Below are 18251 nucleotides of genomic sequence, written 5' to 3' on the forward strand. Positions count from 1 at the left end.
AAGGATTCTGCGCGTGCTGTCGCACAACATGACAGTCTTGTCGCCTTGTGGTAACCCTTGGTCTACCAGTTCGGGAGCAATCATCCCTGGTGTTGGTGGCCCGAAAGTGTTGCTGAAACCTGTAGATGGTCCGAACATTGACCTGGAAGTAATTGGCAGCGGCTTGGGCATTGTGGCCAGCATCGAGTCTTCCAAGTGCCTGGTTCCTTTGAGCTGTCGTGAGTCGTGGCATGCTGCTGACGTTGTAGTGTGAATGATTCAACCAGGTATGGGGGGGGGGGATGCATTTTATAGGGCTGGTCCCGGTGAACAGCACGTGCAGCATGAGTTATATGAAAATCATGGAGAAAATGTCTCAGAAGTCTGGTTACGTCTTTGAGAACATTTCCTGGGTTCAATTCTGTGTTTGGGAAGAAGCCTTATTGCTCATGTAAAGTTGGAGATGTGGTCACAAATATACAATAAAAACATTTGGCAAGTTTTATGGAATGCTTCTATTCAGAGTAACATACCGACCTGACCTTTCTTTTGCTGCTTAGTATATATTATAATGGGAAATCAGGATAGTCATTAAAATGTTGTTATTTTGTGTAAATTATTTCGTCTGAATTTCGAAAATTCATCGCTGTGATTTCGAACCGGAAGTTGAAACCAACTTGAAAACTTCTTTAATAGTTGCATGATTTTTATGAAATTTAGTATGTAAGTAGATCTTATCGATGTGACTTGAAAGATGTCATTAGAAATGTTCTAAATTATCTCCCCTTGATGAAATTAAGGATCAAATTTTTTTTTAAAAATCGACGAAATATAGGTCAGATTGCCTTGTGTTTTTTTTCTGTACTAGCTAAGAAAGTACTGATGTGTACACAAAATATGAAGTCTGCCGATTGAACGGGAAGTGCCACCATCTTGAAACAAAGAGAAAGAAACAAATCGAGTTTCCTCAAAACTGGGTCATTTCAGGACTAACTTATTGTTCAATTTTCTTTCAAAAATTTGCATCCTGTAGTCTCTTCAGCAGTGGGAGGAAACCGGAGGACCAGGGGAAAAACCCAAAACTTGGATCAGACAACCCTACTCCTTGTCCATACAACCAGGGAATCAAAAAAATATTCTAATCTCACGTTGGACAGAATGGACAGCACAATGTTTAGTCATTCAGATCGAACAAAAATTTCTGTACCTTGTACACATTACTCTGCAACATTAAGAACCCTATTGTCATCCACATAAAAGAATCATTGCAACATTCGATATAAAAGTAGGCCAGAGCGCTGCTGACCAAAATAAATTTCCCACATAGTTCACTGCATGAACCATGTCCATTTCATTAGACTAGTTAGAGGTTGCTGAGATTCTTCATATAACCAACAGAAAAGACTGTAAATATAAAAGCTTTCATATCTGCTTTGCAGATCTAGTTATTATTTATTATTGATTAATTTTATATTTAGATTTATACCATGACGGTACGATTGTCGGCCATGTTTGAAGAAAAGGCAAAGGAAATTATAGCTAACTGGAAGCAGAACCGTGGTAAAGGTGGTGGTAGTAATAGGTCAGTCGTATTATGAAAATTATAAATTCATAAAATGAAAGTGTTGTTATTTATTGATGTGCAATTTATAATAACCATTATTATATGCCTCAATTTTCATGTTGATGTATATTCTCGCCGCCCCTCTCCGTCTGGGCGTCAGTCCACATTTTGTCATACATGCCAACTATTTCGATTTTGTCGGAATCATTCCGATTTTCTGAGTCTAATTCTGAATTCCGATTTTACTCTTTATAATTCTGTTTTTTAAAATTTATTGGAAGAAATTTATTATATTTCATTCCTGACCTTTTTGATTGATAAAATCCCTCTCGTTTTATTTTTACATTGACGACTGTCTCGGCATTCTGGCTGTTTGTTGTGAATCTGGTGGCGATACTGTTTATCGTAGTATGAGTTGGTAAAACAACGAAAATAGTCGAGAACATGTGTCATGTTTTCCTTATTATTATTAATATAAAATGGAATAAGCTATTATGTCTGGACTAATCAAGATCAAAATGTCATGCGGTTATTTCCGTCATTTGCCGTGTCTAATTTGCATAATTCGCGGTAAAACGACGGAAATAGCCAAAAACATGTCTCCAGTTTTCTCGATTATTATTAATATAAAATGGAATAAGCTAATATGTCTGGACTAATCGAGATTAAAATGTCATGTGGTTATTTCGTCATAGGCCGTGCCTAATTTGCATACTTCGCGGATATTATTTGCTTCGCGGATATTATTTGCTACATGGAGCCATTCTCGCAGTACAGTACACGGCGGGTTTATCGTTAGTTGCCAGTAACATTGTTGCTTCTTCCTTAGCCATATTTCCTTCTGACTTGATAAAAAATGTTTTCAAGCTGTCTTCCATGTTTGAAAAAAACAAATTACAATTATAAATAAAACCCAGTATAAATAATTTACGACTTCTACTTCCGTGTCGGTCGTCAAGACCATAGAAATATAGACTAGAATAGCAATGACATCTTTTACAACGACGTCATAAGTCCGCCACCTTGGAAGTTGTATGACGTGAAAAGTAAACACTGCAACTCGCGCTATATAGTGCAAAGCGCTTTCTATTCTTTGCGTCTTTATGATAGTGTAGCCTATTATATTGAAATATGATCGTGCGGCAATTTTGTTTTCACATTTTTGTTACAATTTCTAATGAATGTAATTGTTTAGTGTCAATTTATATTATCTTGCACGTACAGTTATTCCATCATTTCGCGCAGAATTTGTGGAATTTACCGAAGAATTTAATTTGTTGCGAAAGAGTATTGGGTTCTAAAAAGTTTAGTTAAATACTTACAATTAAAATCTTGTATCAGATTAGGCTTAAATTCTTTGAACTCAAGACATTCATTAACGATATTATTTTATATATTCAATATATAAAAGTCCACTTTTATTGCGGCAATCAATTGCATTAAAGAAATGTCGCACGGCAATTGAATTTTAATCATAAATAAAAGATAATGAAGTCGTGAAAAACCAGGCCTGCATTCCACAGTGTTTTGCTATTAAAGATAACACAATTTACGAATTATTCAATATATATTTATTGATATAAAAACGAAAGCCCACAAACTTTGTTCCACGTACATTTTGTCCATAACCCAAGAATTCATAGAATGATGGGCACAGAAGTTTCAGCAGAACCGGACACAAATGATGGGAGGATCCACAAACTTAGTACATATTTGACGTTCTGTGTAAAAGTCAGGGGTCATAACCCAAGGTATATGCATTAAATGCTTTGCCCATATTTTCGTAAAGGGGAGGCCCTGGGTTTGGGAAGCCAATAATTGTTGCAGATCTGAGCAAAAACGTGTGACACTGCTTGAGCATTATGATTATAGTATTTAAAACTGCATTGAGGCCACATATTACCTATTTGACGGGGCGCAAAATCTCTATACCATAAAGTAAAGCGTATCATAGCACTAAATCAAACTCATCTGAGATCTTTGGGATATACATATTAATATTTAAGTTTCATCGAAATCGGAAAGAGAAATTGAGACTGTAGGGTGTCCACAATCACAAGTGGAAAAAAATTGTGAGACAAGATTAGATACCAATCCCCAATTATTATGAATGCAGTTTCTCCGTTCACAACCATAGATATAATTTTTCGAAGTACAGATTTTTCGAGGTACGTTAAAATAGGCCCTGGACCTCATACAACTATCATACATGTTTTGGTTAGAAATATCTTTATGGAATTTACAGGCTTGATGCAAGGAACATGGGGGCTCAGTGAGTAAGATGTTGGCGCGCTTGAAGTTCCATGTTTGATCCCTGTGTTGACCAAGATAAGTTCATTAGGAGCTGAACAGTAGCCTCTAAACCACATTTTATTTCAACAATAATATATATATAATAGAGGTCTTAATTAGCAGTGGGAGGAAATCCCAGATATGGTTCACAATCAACTAATAACATAGTCAAGAAATACAATGGTTCATTTTCAACAATATACCATAATTCAAGTTGTAACTTAAAGATACATTATAGGAGATTTGATAAAGAGTTGGCAGTTCTTGCTATAAAGAGGATATGCCGACAATTACAGTCAAAAAATCTCATTTTAAAAACACTGTAAACTCGATTGTCATTTAGTTACACATGGTACGTGTAATAACAACAGACTTTTGGTTACCCATAGTATGTAATAACAATAAAGCTTTAGTTACACATACGTGTAATAACAACAGACTTTTAGTTACACATTGACATAGTATGTAATAACAATATACTTTTAGTTACACATACGTGTAATAACAACAGACTTTTAGTTACAAATAGTATGTAATAACAATATACTTTTAATTACACATACGTGTAATAACAACAGACTTTTAATTACACATGGTATGTAATAACAATAAACTTTTACAATAACTTACACATGCATGTAATAACAACAGACTTTTAGTTACACATAGTATGTAATAACAAACAAACTTTTAGTTACACGTACCTGTTATAACAACATGTCGAATGCAGGTTCCATATTCTTTACTCTGCGTGAGTCGTTGAATTTCTTCTCTGAAGTTTCAGTCCATGGCCAGTACATGTATATCCAAAACCTTTCAGTGACTCAGGGCAATTTTCATAAAAGTTCGCAAACTCTTGTAGAGACTTTGCATCGTTAGGTTTTATCTTCTCCCATTATTCCAATTTTTTGATGTAGGTTTCACAAATTGCAATGGGATTACCGTATTCTTCGTCAAGTTTTCTCATGGCTTTTGAGAAGTTATTCTTCGCAGAAGGGATATGACAGTTGCTTTATATTAGCCGGCAGGTATCACCAGACGTGTAATCGGCTAGATAACTTAAAAGTTCTTCCGGGTCACTGGTCCTTTTTTCGAAACAAATCTTGAAACTGCTTCGGCATTTCTGGAATTGTAGGCGGTCACCTTTAAACACAATAGGCTTGAGGGGTGGAAGAGTCGCTCTAGCCATTAATTGACCAATCGATGATGAAACTTCTTCCTTTAAAAAGGGGATGTGTGCTCTTGACAGCATTTAGTTACCGTTATCGGAATCGGTATCACTGATTCTCTAGTAGGTTCTTCAAGATCTACAATTGATGCTGGGTGTCGAAATTTTAAAGTATTCAAACGAGTTTCTATCTCTGTAAGGAATTTGTCAATGTTCTGTACAATAGACGAGAAGGTCGCCCTTGCCAATTTGTGAACATCTACTTCTGACATTTTCGATGGAGAGAGTATTCCTGGTGGTGTGTAGTGCTGTCAGTCTGTCGGTTCTTCCATTTTAAATTTGTTGTGTCACGCACCGGGCTGTAGAATACAACTGACTGGATGATTTGGTTGTCGAATTAATTCGGGAAATGTTAAAAACTGCAGTGGCTACGCACTCAGTCTTTTTTCTGAATAAAAATTATGTCTGAGGTGTCATAGACTGACCAGTGGTTTTCTACAAAATATAAACAAAAACTTATGTGAACGATGTCTGATCTAATTCATTGGAAGGGTGGGGGGGGTAAATATTACGAATTATGAAATAATTAAACAAATACCACGTCATGACATGTTCAAGAAATCAGGAAATATGATTACATGTACTTACAAACATTGCTTTCCCAAAGTCTTGGAAATAGTTAAAAAGTTGTCAAAACTTACATAATTCAAGTTTTTAATTTTTAATCTTTGGGCTGTCAAGAGATCACGTTGTTATCTATAGTTATTGTCTCGAATATGCATGCGAGAAAAAACGTGTGCGCGATTATCCAAACAGGAGTAAAATTATTGATTGCGACAATTAAAGGGATGCGACACCCACAATTCTTTTATTAAATAAAAGTAGAAGTTGTGTACATATCTATATAGATTAATCTGTCAAGTTTGTTTTCTTTATATATATATATATATATATTAAAAAAAAGAAGAAAAGGTTTACTTAAAATTAAAATAGTATAGGCCTAGGCCCAGTAGATCTAGGCCTAAAATGAATAGAAAAAGCTAGAGTTATTAATACACTCGTTTAGTACCACTGCTAGGCTACACTTCATATGATAAAGCAACCTCTCTTCATTTAAAATTTAAGCGTAAGATTGGGCCTATTCCTAATTTCCGGATTACAGCTAGGCTATTGTGTATGAGTATGACTGTACTGGTATGTGAAACCTCGGCATAATGTTTACATTAATATTATATTTGTCAATAGGCCTAGATGTATAGAGTTAGCGGCAAAAAATTAAAATAGTATAGATAGGCCTAGATTAAAATTAAAATAGTATAGGCCTAGGAAATAGGCCTTAAATAGAAAAAGCTAGAGTTAACAATAGACTCGTTTAGTACCGGTACCACTGCTAGGCTACACTTCATATGATAAAGCAACCTCTCTTCATTTAAAATTTAAGGCTAACTTCATAATCGATATTCATTGGCCTATTCCTAATTTCCGGATTACCGCTAGGCTATTGTGTAGAAGTATGACGGTACCGGTATGTGAATTGTGAAACCTCGGCATAATGTTTACATTTGTGTATTAATATTATATTTTTCAGATATAAAAATATAGCAGCAAAAAATTAAAATTAAAATAGTATAGGCCTAGGAAATAGGCCTAAAATAGAAAAAGCTAGAGTTAACAATAAACTGGTTTGGTACCACTGCTAGGCTACACTTCATATGATAAAGCAACCTCTCTTCATTTAAAATTTAAGCGTAACTTCATAATCGATATTCATTGGGCCTATTCCTAATTTCCGGATTACCGCTAGGCTATTGTGTATGAGTATGACGGTACCGGTATGCGAAACCTCGGCATAATCATAATGTTTACATTTGTATATTAATATTATATTTGTCAATAGGCCTCGATGTATAGAGTCAGCGGCAAAAATCAAAACACCACCACATTAGAAAATGTAATGCAATTTGTTAGATTTATTTGTTAAAAATCTGAGTTTAGAAAATAACTAATTAGTAATTTTTACGATTCACGTCGATCGCTCGGTAAAATTGCACTAGGCCTTGTCACGAGTAGCCTAGTGGGTAGCGTAGAATGATTTGGCTTTTCCTAACCTATTTAATTAAATGTTCATACTTACTTGTGAAAACTAACAGATCGTTTTTCGTGTGTGGTTGAGTGGAGGGCTCCGAGTGATCCGCCATATTGTTTACACTGACTACACCTTCCAAGATGGCGCCTGACAGTTGCGTCACCAGACGTCAAAAGTCATGTGATTGCTATCCTAGTCTATATTTCTATGGTCAAGACAAACAACAAAATGGCCTCCAAAAATATTAACTGGGATTTTTTCTTTCTTAACTCGAGGCCTGGATTATTTGGGACTACCCCTTTAACTAACATAGTTTATATACTTAATGTTGATCCCAACTAAGCACATAGCTATTGGTAATTTATTATCTTCACTTAACAACAAATTTAGGTCATGCCTACATGTAAATGACCAAAAGCATATATGCATACTTTCGTAATAGGTAAAAAAACCTCAGATGCATGGACCTAAATCACCAGCTGTTTTTATCCAATAATACAAGGTACTGCTTTAAATAGGTGCTAATTTCGCAAAATTTTCAAGGGGCCCTTAGGCGGGCCCCAAACGCCACGCCCTTCAAGCCTCCAGCGCTCACAGAGCTTCGCACCGATCGAACTTGGACCTGTGGTCCTCGCTCTACCCTCAATACATGGCATTCTGATTTTCATTCTCCTCAGGTTGGCATGTATGTTTGTTTGTGGACATTCTACAGGTCACAATTACAGTGGAGTTCGAATTTTGTGAAACCATACCAAAATTTCTTGTCAAAATGGACGCTCCATTTTTCGCAAATTGTCTTAAAAGATGTAATACCAAGGTTATGGACCCTCTAGAGGTCACAATTTTTATCCGATTTTGATGAAACTTAAAATGTATGTTGTTTATGTCCCACAGATATTGGTTCCTTTTTATATTGACACATATTGGACCGTAACAGGGGTAAAAACTAACCTGAAATGGTCACTAGCCGTTTGGGCTAGTAGCTTTCAGATCTTAATAGCCCAGCCAACATTCTACTAGCCCGGTAAGAAACTGACACGAGACGTAAAAATTCTGATTTAGACTGTTGTTTTGTTCATCATTAAATAATCAAAAACACCAAAATACATGCACTTAAATTTATTTTGGCACATTTAATACTTTAATATTTATTTAAATTTGTATTTATATTTCATTTATGTTTTAGAAATTCAGTTGTGATGTGCAAAATAATATGATGTAATGTCCTTAAAATTTAATATCATAATTTGTCACCGAGTGATGAAGTTATTTGTAGCAGAGCACGTGTATTTACGAGCGTCTTCATTGCCGTAATATATCGCTGTTATAAAACTTTTTAACATCCACGTTCTTCGCTAAATTGCTTCATGTATATATATCAATGATTATGTTAGGCGATTTATGATAATTAACCTGAAAGATGACTAAAAAGTTATTCAATTATATCGACTTTCGCTTCATAATTCATCGAGGTGTAAACAGAGCCTGTTCCGTACCCTCCCTCGTTATCATACAATTTCAACCAATCAGCAAGCTCGCTTGCTCATATTTCATGCCGGTATGGCGAAATGGAACAGTCAAAGATTAAAAACACGTAAATAGTGATGCCGACGATTTTCGGAAGTTAGTTTCATGACAGTGTTCATTAAGTACAGATTATCAATTATTACAACTACCAAAATATCAGGTCGCCACACGGGCTAATTGATTTTGAATTTCATTCGCCCATACTGACTTTTACTCGCCATGGGCGACCGGGCGAGCGTTAGTTTCTATCCCTGCCGTAACATCCAGGATTATAATCCGCTATTGTACGAAAATCACTTTTTTTTTTTAGCTTGTTCTCTATCCATCTCTTGCAAAATGTGGATGCATCTTGCATGGCAACCGCTTTTGCTATTATTATTGTACATTTTTATAATGCACAACAATGTAGCTAACTAGTTACTATCTTTTCATCCACAGGTTAAAATCACAGATGACTGAACCAATAGATAGTGGACCATCATCATCTCGTATTCTGCATCTGCCCGATAACAGTCAGACACCTAGTTCCAGTCGTCCACGTCGTGCTACTAGAGGTCATAGTAGTCATTTAAACGGTTATGTTAATGGTTTTACATTGCATACCAGTAGTAAGTCTTTTTATTTCACACATAATACAAGTTGTAATTCTTTTATTTTGGACATTGTACCTTATTTCACACATAATACCAGTAGTAAGTTTCTTATTTCACTTAGTGTTATCGACTAAAATCTAAAACGTCGGTCAACTAGTTTAGTGTCTGTTCTCTAGCAGAGTTAGCTATACATAGACAGCCTAAGTATAGTATGATAATACCAGTAGTAAGTCTTTTATTTCACACACAATGCCAGTAGTAAGTCTCTTATTTTAGACATTACACCAATAGTAAGTCACAGATAGTACCAAGAACAAGTGTCTTATTTATAGTGTTGTCAATTCATCAAAATATCAAACTATTAGAATGATCATCGTGGGCAGATTTTAAGATTGATATTTATCTCAGAATGTGATATTTGCCGCCACTACTTACTTTACTCATTATACCAATAGTCAGTATCTTATTTCAAACATCATACCAAGAGTATATATTACTTGTACCGTATTTGCAGGCAGGGGCGTACATAACGATTTTGTTTGGGGGGGTGTTTATCCAAAATGCGACCGACTGATGCACATACCCCCAGTACGAATGGTGCAGCCAAGAGCCGTGCACCACAGGTGCGAGTTTTCTAGGGGCCATGTGCAGTAGCGGATCTAGAAGCTGGGGGTGGGGTGGGGGCGGTTCCAAATCTAGGGAGCCACCCAGAATACCACCCCACAATGAATGTCAACAAAATACTGGCTATAACATTAAGCGTCCCAGTAGAACATAGATAGTATTGTATAATTATATAGTTGTTCGCCAACCATTGTTTCGCCGGAAAGCAGTTTTATTTAAGTTGATATAAAGTTTATGTCATATATGATGATTGTGTCGATTTAACACTGAGCAACCTTAGAAAATTTTGAAAAATTGAGTCAATATCCTAGCATTTGAGGTCATTGCTGGGAGAAAGTCTTGTGGATAAGAGGACCAGAAATGTGAGTCAATTGGACAGAATCTCGAGATTGCCCCTGTGAATTCCGCCTGTTTTGCAAGAGTTGACATAACATTTGTATAGTCTAACGCCCCACGACCCACACACCAGTATAACTGGGCAGCTCACTATAACCGTGAATATGATAGTGCTGAGAGGGTATCAGACAACAAAGGAATAGAAGAATGATATTATAGCGGAATCGAGCGCCGCAGGCGCGAACAAATTTTAGATATGTAACCGAGCTTTTAATTTTTCGGAACTGGGCCTGAAAATGTTAGTCAATGTCATGGCAAATAGAACCAAATTCTCGTTAACGAGAGGATAAGAAATGGGACAGAATCTTGTGGCCTATCTGTCAATTTGGCCTGTTTTGTGATTGTCTGTTTACCTCATTAATTCATTTAGACTGAGAACGACTGCGGTGAGTACTTTTTTTGAGACCGACTATTTTTTTGCCATGGGGAAAAACATTTCATAGAAGAACATACTCACAACAGAATAAGAGTGACAAACATTTGTTCAAACATGACAAGCAGACATGGTTATTTCATACTATAGTTTTGTGTGATTTATGCAATTTAGGCTCACGGATTCACGCAAATACTTAGTATTTGGGATCTATTCTGGCATTGTTTGTTTACCGCATTAATTCATTAAGTCGCCGATGCATAATTTTGAGACCAACTGAAATGACTGCACTTATTTTGAGAACGACTATTTTCCTCTCTGGGGAAATTTTGTTCTTAGACCAACATACTCACAACAGAATAAGAGTAAAACACAACATTTTTTCAAACATGATAAGTTGATAAGGTTATTTTATTCTAAAGTTTTTTGTGAGTAGCGTGACGTAGGCAGTTAGCACTTATTTTGATAGCGACTGCTCTTATTTTGCGACCGACTGCACTGATTTTGCGACCGACTATTTTTCTTCCTGGGGGGGTGGTACACCCCCCCTCACCCCCCCCACATTTACGCCCCTGTTTGCAGGATAGTGTATTTATACACCCACTTTTCCATGTGAGAAACTTCCAATAAATAGAAACTGGTAACACAAACCAGTTATAGACGGTTTGACCGAATTAATTTTGACTAAGTCAAAATGATTCACTTTTATACTCCCACATTGAAATATGGTTGTATGTTATCGTCACCTCTCTCCGGCGGTCTGGCGTCCACAACTTCCAATAAATAGAAACTGGTAACACAAACCAGTTATAGACGGTTTGACCGAATTAATTTTGACTAAGTCAAAATGATTCACTTTTATACTCCCACATTGAAATATGGTTGTATGTTATCGTCACCTCTCTCCGGCAGTCTGGCGTCCACAATTACTTGTGGACACTATATGGGCTAAAGTAAAGCATACTTTATGCAAGAGCTAAATCTGCCAATTGCAGGGGCGGATCCAGGAATTTTTGCAGGAGGGGGTTTGCCAGGTCCCTGAGACAATGTATCCCCCCCTCCCTCCCTCCCGCATGGTCTCTATCGTCATTTTGCCGTATATACATACACATTGAGCTTTTTAAACAGAGACATTCAACATCACGTTTGACGTCAATTTTTATTATGAATTAATGCAATGACATTGAGATTCAATTTCATTGTGATATCACATAATGTCTATATCATTATCTCGTGCTTTGAGTGCCCATCCTGTCCCACATCTGACGATAAGGGATAAAGCACATGGCCGAGAAACTATTCTAATAAAAAGTTTTGATTTACAAAAAAAATTATGTAGCTGAGCAGGGGGGTTGATTTCGACCCCCCACCCCCCTCTGGATCCGCCCCTGAATTGCAGGTCTTTCTAGGCATGATATGTTACCTAAATTATAAATTAGACATTAATTAACTAGACCATAGTCAACTCTCGATAGTAAGTGCAGGGGACTGCACCACACAAAATTTACACAAAAACAAATACACGGACAAGACATCATACTCAGGAAAACACAGACAAACAATTCAAAAGAAAAAAAGTGAATGGATCCGGGGGCTAGCCGTAGGCGTCCACTGTCCTGTACAGTCCTGGGTCTGTAGTGACACAGACTTCACTCAAATTTGAAAACAATCAGGAATACAACCCAAAGAAGCCATTGTGCAATGCCAGCATGAGTCATGATCTGCTATAATAATAATATATTTATTTCGTACTAAATTGAGTACACAATACACAAATACTTACAAAACTATGAGAAAAGTAATAAATATACAAAAAATATACATTCTCATAGTTAAATGTCTAATGTGTGGACAAGTGATGAATAATTTCATTTAAATTGTTTTTATCCGTTTTACAAAACGTTTGATCCCTTGATAAAATCATATCATTTATTGCACTTACAGTTTGCATAGTAACATCATCAACATTATCGATTGATGTTAGTTTCTGTAGTATAGTTTGGACACACAATTTACCTATGTCGTACTTATTGATATTATATCTATATGAAATTAAATTCAAGTTATTACATGCAGACGACAAACTACCATTTAAAGCTAACTGACCACATATAAAAGTAGCCTGATTCTTGCTACAAAGTACTGTGTGAATAAATTTAACAAAACGTTTCAATAACTGAACTTTTATAGGATAATCCGAACATATCAGATTTAATAAGTTACTGTGGGCATGTTGAGGTAAATTCCATAATCGTCGAATGCACTTTCTACATGAACAATACAGCTTACCAATTGACTTATGCGAATAGTCTAACAATTGGGATCCATACAGAGGCATGCAATAAGTTTTGAACAATTTATATTTAAGAGAAGAGTAGGCATATCGAAATTCACTTAAAGTTATATTGACCCGTGATAAAAAATTATTGATACATCTATTGACTTGAGATTCTTTTGTATCGTGATACAAGTAAATTACCTAGGTGAATTTCAGATTTGACTAATTCTATATATTTTCCATTGAACAATATTCTGTCAATATTTATATCGTCATTCCTGGTTCTATCGTGATTCAGAAAAACAAGTTTACTCTTTTCTGGGTTGAAGTTTACATCATACTCTTGAGCATAATCATTGGCTATTTGCAAGAGTTTTGTCAGGGCATGACGAGATGGCGTAACAAGCGTCACATCATCTGCATAAGCCAGAGCTCCAGTATAAACGTGACCGACATGACAACCAAATTTGCTGTTTCTTAATCGAGACAACAATTCATCAAAATATATACTAAATAAAATTGGGGAAAGAACTCCACCATGCTTCATACCATTTAAGACACAAAAAGGCTGTGTTGTACATTGAGCCCAACGGATTTGAACATTTTGAGTGGTATATAAATTTAACAATAAGCGAGCAATTAACGGGCATATACCTCTTTTGACAAGTAACTTAAAGAGCTTGATAAAATTTAAACGGTCAAAGGCCCGACTTGCGTCCAAATAACAGACAAAAACATCTGATTTCTTATTGTGATAATACCTTATAACCTCATTTAAAACAAATGAACAATGTATAGTAGAATGCTTAGGTTTGAAGCCATATTGTAAGTCGGAGGAGACGAAAACATTCTTGCTTCTATGTAGTATAATCCAGTCTAAAATTTTCCCTATAATGCTACTGAGTGCAATTCCTCGGTAGTTATCAGAATTATTCAATGACTTTTTTCTATTTTTTGGAATAGATATTATTGTAGATGAGGCAAGTGATGATGGGCAGTATCCATGACAAAGGAGGGCTGTCAAAACTAACGATAAATGTACATGAAAACTATGAGGGGCATGGATAATATGGTCAGCCGAGTGTCCATAGCTACCGTCATTTTTTCCGACCTTTAGATGCTTTATGGCAAGGATGACCTCATCAACCAAGATCTTATGAGAGTCGGTGCAAGAGCATGTGTGAGAAGAGCTCGAAATGGAGGCATCAAGTTTGTTCTGCAGTCTGATCATATCATCCATGTTGTACCCAACACTGTTATACAGCTTATTATACTTAGTGGCGAACATTTCAGAAATTTCCTCATCTCCAATAACACCATCAATATTATTAGACATAGATTTGGAACAACCTTTAATACGTTTAACCTCACCCCAGAAATCCCTTGTGTTATTGGTCACTAGAGAATTGGCCAGTTTGTTGGAGGATATCATATTTTTATTCTGTTTAACCTGCTTCAGAATAAGGTGATATTTCGACCTTGTTCGAGATCGAGTTTCTGCTATATGACCAGACCTGGGGCGATTATTGTCCTTCCAGACATTGTGCCAGAAAATAGCAGTCTGTCGTGCATCGAATACGTGATCATTCCAGCCTGGAATGGGGGTTTTACTATACTTGTTAGGACATTTACCTCTCTTAGGGATAGTTAACTTTGCAGCCTTAGTGCTAAATATGATAAGTTGATCAAAATATTTCTCAAGAGAATAAGAGTGCACTTTGCACTTAAAATTAGAACATGTAATCGACTCAGTTGGCACATCAATATTAGTTAACATTTGATTTAATTCATTTTGATAATTTAGAATGTTCTCATTGGTAGCTGCATACCAGTTTACCATGTCAGGTTTAATGGTTTTTGTATGAGGAGCATGGTCATCACAAAAAATATCTAACGACAATCTGATTGGGCTATGATCCGAGAGGTTATCGCCGTCGTGTAGACAGTTCACATCAGAGATATAATCAGTTAAGTTCTGTGATACAAAGAAATGATCAATTATTGACCTATTACCTGTAATTTTGCTTTCGTATGTGTAGGCGAACGATTGTTATTGCGTATAGTCATATTGACAAGCATATTGTTGTCTATAAAATCACTCAAAAGTCTAGTATTAGACGAATTAAGTCTTGAAAAATCAGTATTGAAATCACCACCGAGAATGAGATGTTCAGTATTCGTTTCACAGCTTAGTTGACTGATTTCATTAAGTGTATTTTCAAATTCAACTGTATGTTCCCCGTCACAGGGCATATAAACACTACATATTAAAAATTCAATGTTTTTTAAAGATACAATGACAGCACATATCCGTTTGGATTGGAATGCCGCAGGGCTTATACTACAAACAAGAGAGTTTTTCCAAAGTATTGCACATCCTCCATACGGTCTTCCGAGAAGAAACGTGTCACACTCCATTCCAGAGGTGCCATGCACACTAACATTATTAATTTTATGTTCGAATTGTATGAGTTCCCTTTGAAACAGCCAGTGTTCTTTGATTAACACGATATCATGGTTATCACTAAGGTATTTTATGTATTCAAACCTACCAATTCCATGGCCGTGTGAGTTATATGATGCATTGACAGGGGCATTGAGAGATTCTAGGTTGGTTTTTCCTGGCGTGGAGGGACATACTTTCTTATTCTGACGCCATTCGGCCATAAAGAGTCATCAAATAATCTTTTGAACTCTGATATTGGCACAGATAATTTAAAGGATTTGAATTTGGCTTCTGGGTTTGAAATACATGAGACACCTTTTACTGTAAAATCATGATTTGTCACATGTTGTGATATCTGGTTTTCAGTTGTGGTATTATCAACTCGGTAGATAAATAATTCTCGCACAGGTTCTGGTGCTCCCTTAAAACTGCTCCGACTAGGAGAGGTACATTTACCGGTAATTATCTGACGTCTCTTACTGTCGTTACGTTTTTTCTGCTTCTGGGCATAGAGTGGAAGCTGGAAGCCATCATTATCACCATTATCATTGCGATGTGTATTTGCTGTGATACGGGAATCTGTGCTCACTTCTGTATTGAGAGATGCTACACTTACACGAAATACGAATGTAAGCATATGTAATAAAATTCATCTATACAAGTAACCACATCGGTGAAATGTATAAAAAAAAGTAGAGTAAACCTAAATGCTCTAAAATCAATAAAGAAACTTTTCAGTATTCAATACATATAGGGCACATATTCCATCCGTCACAAAAACAAAAATGAATACAAAGAAGCAAATAGGAAATGTAGACTGTCTCGAGAGACAGCCGTTTGCTAACTCAGTGGCGATGTTATTTTGGGAATGACGTCATATCTTAGAAGGTGATAAAAAATCACAATAATAAGGGCGATAATCCAGATAAATTGGCATACTTAATGTCAATGAGCTTATTTTTTAACTAAAATGGGCAAAGTCACTGTTGTATACATAACCTCCAAAATTGACATAGTTAATGTCAGTTGGTATTTTATCAATTTACAAAAGATTCTGAGTCGATTGAATATATACTTTTCAAAATATTCAACCTCAAAATTCATTCACACGGAAAATTGACAAAATTTACCCATTTTCTCCCTCAATTTTGGCCATGTGGGACAGAGGTTAAAATTTTGAAACTGGTTGAAAATGAAACTTCATTTACCCTATTATAACACACATTAAAGTCTATCTTGTGTATTTGGGGTCTTATATTTTTAATTCACACTTGAGATCTGTGCGGTGATGGAGTTTTTATACCTATTATAAAGTAGATGCAAAACCATTACATATTCGTGATCAAGGCAATAAGGTACTATAAACAGACACGTTTGAGGGGTATAGGGCATTTAGAAGTTATTTTAAAATCAACGTGAAAAGTCAACAATTTGGATAACAGCCATTAAAACTTCATCACTGCACAGATTTCATGTGCCAATTAAAAATATAAGCCATCAAATACACAAGATGGACTTTAATGTATGTTATAGTAGGGTAATTGAAGTTTCATTCTCAAACTTTTTCAGAATTTTAACCTCTGTCCAACATGGCCAAAATTGAAGGTGAAAATGGGTATATTTTGTACGTTTTCAGTGTGCATTGAATTTAGAGACTGAATATTTGGAAAAGTATATATCCCATCGACTTAGAATCTTTTGTATATTGATATAAGACAAACTGACATTAAGTATGCCAGTTTTGCAGTTTATGTATACAATAGTGATTTTGCCAGAGGCTTTGGAAATCCTGAAAATAAAAGTGAATAGTTCATTTGTTCCACATTTTGCCACCTGGTGGCGCGAACAGTATGCATTGGATAATGAGTGTGATGCTAAATTCATAATTTTCACCAAAAGTTGTCTTAGATTACAAAGTTAGAGGGTCCTACTCCTATTAAAATTGTGAGTTTAAAGCATCTGAAAACCTGAAAAAAATTACTGAATTTATGATCTGTTTTAGTACCCTAATTTCAAATGGCCATATCATAGCGAGTTTCCAACCAAGAGAGGTAAAATTTTGGATTTCTTAGTTTAAGGCCATATACTATAAAATATATTTTTTATAATTTTTTTGGAGGGGGTCATGTTCCCACCATTGGTCCAGTTGACATGGAATGACACATTATTAAGTTATGTAATTGTACAATTTATAATATATTATTAATAGAATACCCCATACAAGAAATGCAAAACAGGTATGCTGAAGAAATCGTACCATGTAAGTGTATTTATAAAGGCATAAAAAATAAGGGAGGTAATTCAGACAGGGTTAGGTAACTACAGAAAATCTAAAATAAAATTTAAATTGGATCATTATCCAGTATGTAGTCGGTTATATACTTATAAGAAATGTCAAACTTGGTATGTTGAAGAAATGGAAGTTTTGAAATTTCTTTTAAAATGCGTAATTGTGTACCACCTTTGGCAGAGCATTTAAAATAAAGAGATTTTATTCGGGAGAGAAATAGTTCTTTATTGTTACATATTATCAAAAATCGTAATGCCTGTGAATAGAAAACACTGTAGCGTGGTATCTGGTATGTTACTATAGATTCAAAACCAAATTTTTCGCTAGACTGAAATTTACTGATTGATGATACCGACTTGAGTAATGATGTTCGAGGCCAGGCCCAAAATTCAATCACTAATTTCTCGGTTCAGAGTAGATCAATTTGACTGAAATTTTCAGCAAATTCCTTTTACATTATCTAGTTTTTATACGGCCACAGTGAAATGTGGTTGTATATTGTCTTCGGCCCCATTCTGTCCACCCGACCCGCATCCACAATTGCTTGTGCACCCTCTAGAGGCTAAAGTTAATATCCGATTGACTTTTAAAAGGTCATAAAACGAAAAAGCCTATTGATTTTTTTTCCGATTTCC

General features: G+C 35.7%; 2 protein-coding genes across 3 annotated transcripts in view; one reads left to right on the plus strand and one right to left on the minus strand.

Annotated features, from left to right (window-relative positions):
* Positions 1-18251, plus strand: part of LOC126811146 (bromodomain and WD repeat-containing protein 3) — a 274126-nt gene that overhangs the window by 235567 nt on the left and 20308 nt on the right. For both annotated transcript variants that reach the window (XM_050536628.2, XM_050536629.2), the window contains 2 exons: positions 1458-1561; positions 9055-9224. In XM_050536628.2, coding sequence (XP_050392585.1) covers positions 1458-1561; positions 9055-9224 — 274 coding nt within the window. The remainder of the gene's footprint in view (positions 1-1457; positions 1562-9054; positions 9225-18251) is intronic.
* LOC126811212 (quinone oxidoreductase PIG3) overlaps positions 1-18251 on the minus strand; it is a 166439-nt gene that overhangs the window by 92425 nt on the left and 55763 nt on the right. The window lies entirely within an intron of this gene.

The sequence above is a fragment of the Patella vulgata genome, chromosome 2, assembly GCF_932274485.2.
Source record: "Patella vulgata chromosome 2, xgPatVulg1.2, whole genome shotgun sequence".
Taxonomy (NCBI): Eukaryota; Metazoa; Mollusca; class Gastropoda; family Patellidae; genus Patella; species Patella vulgata.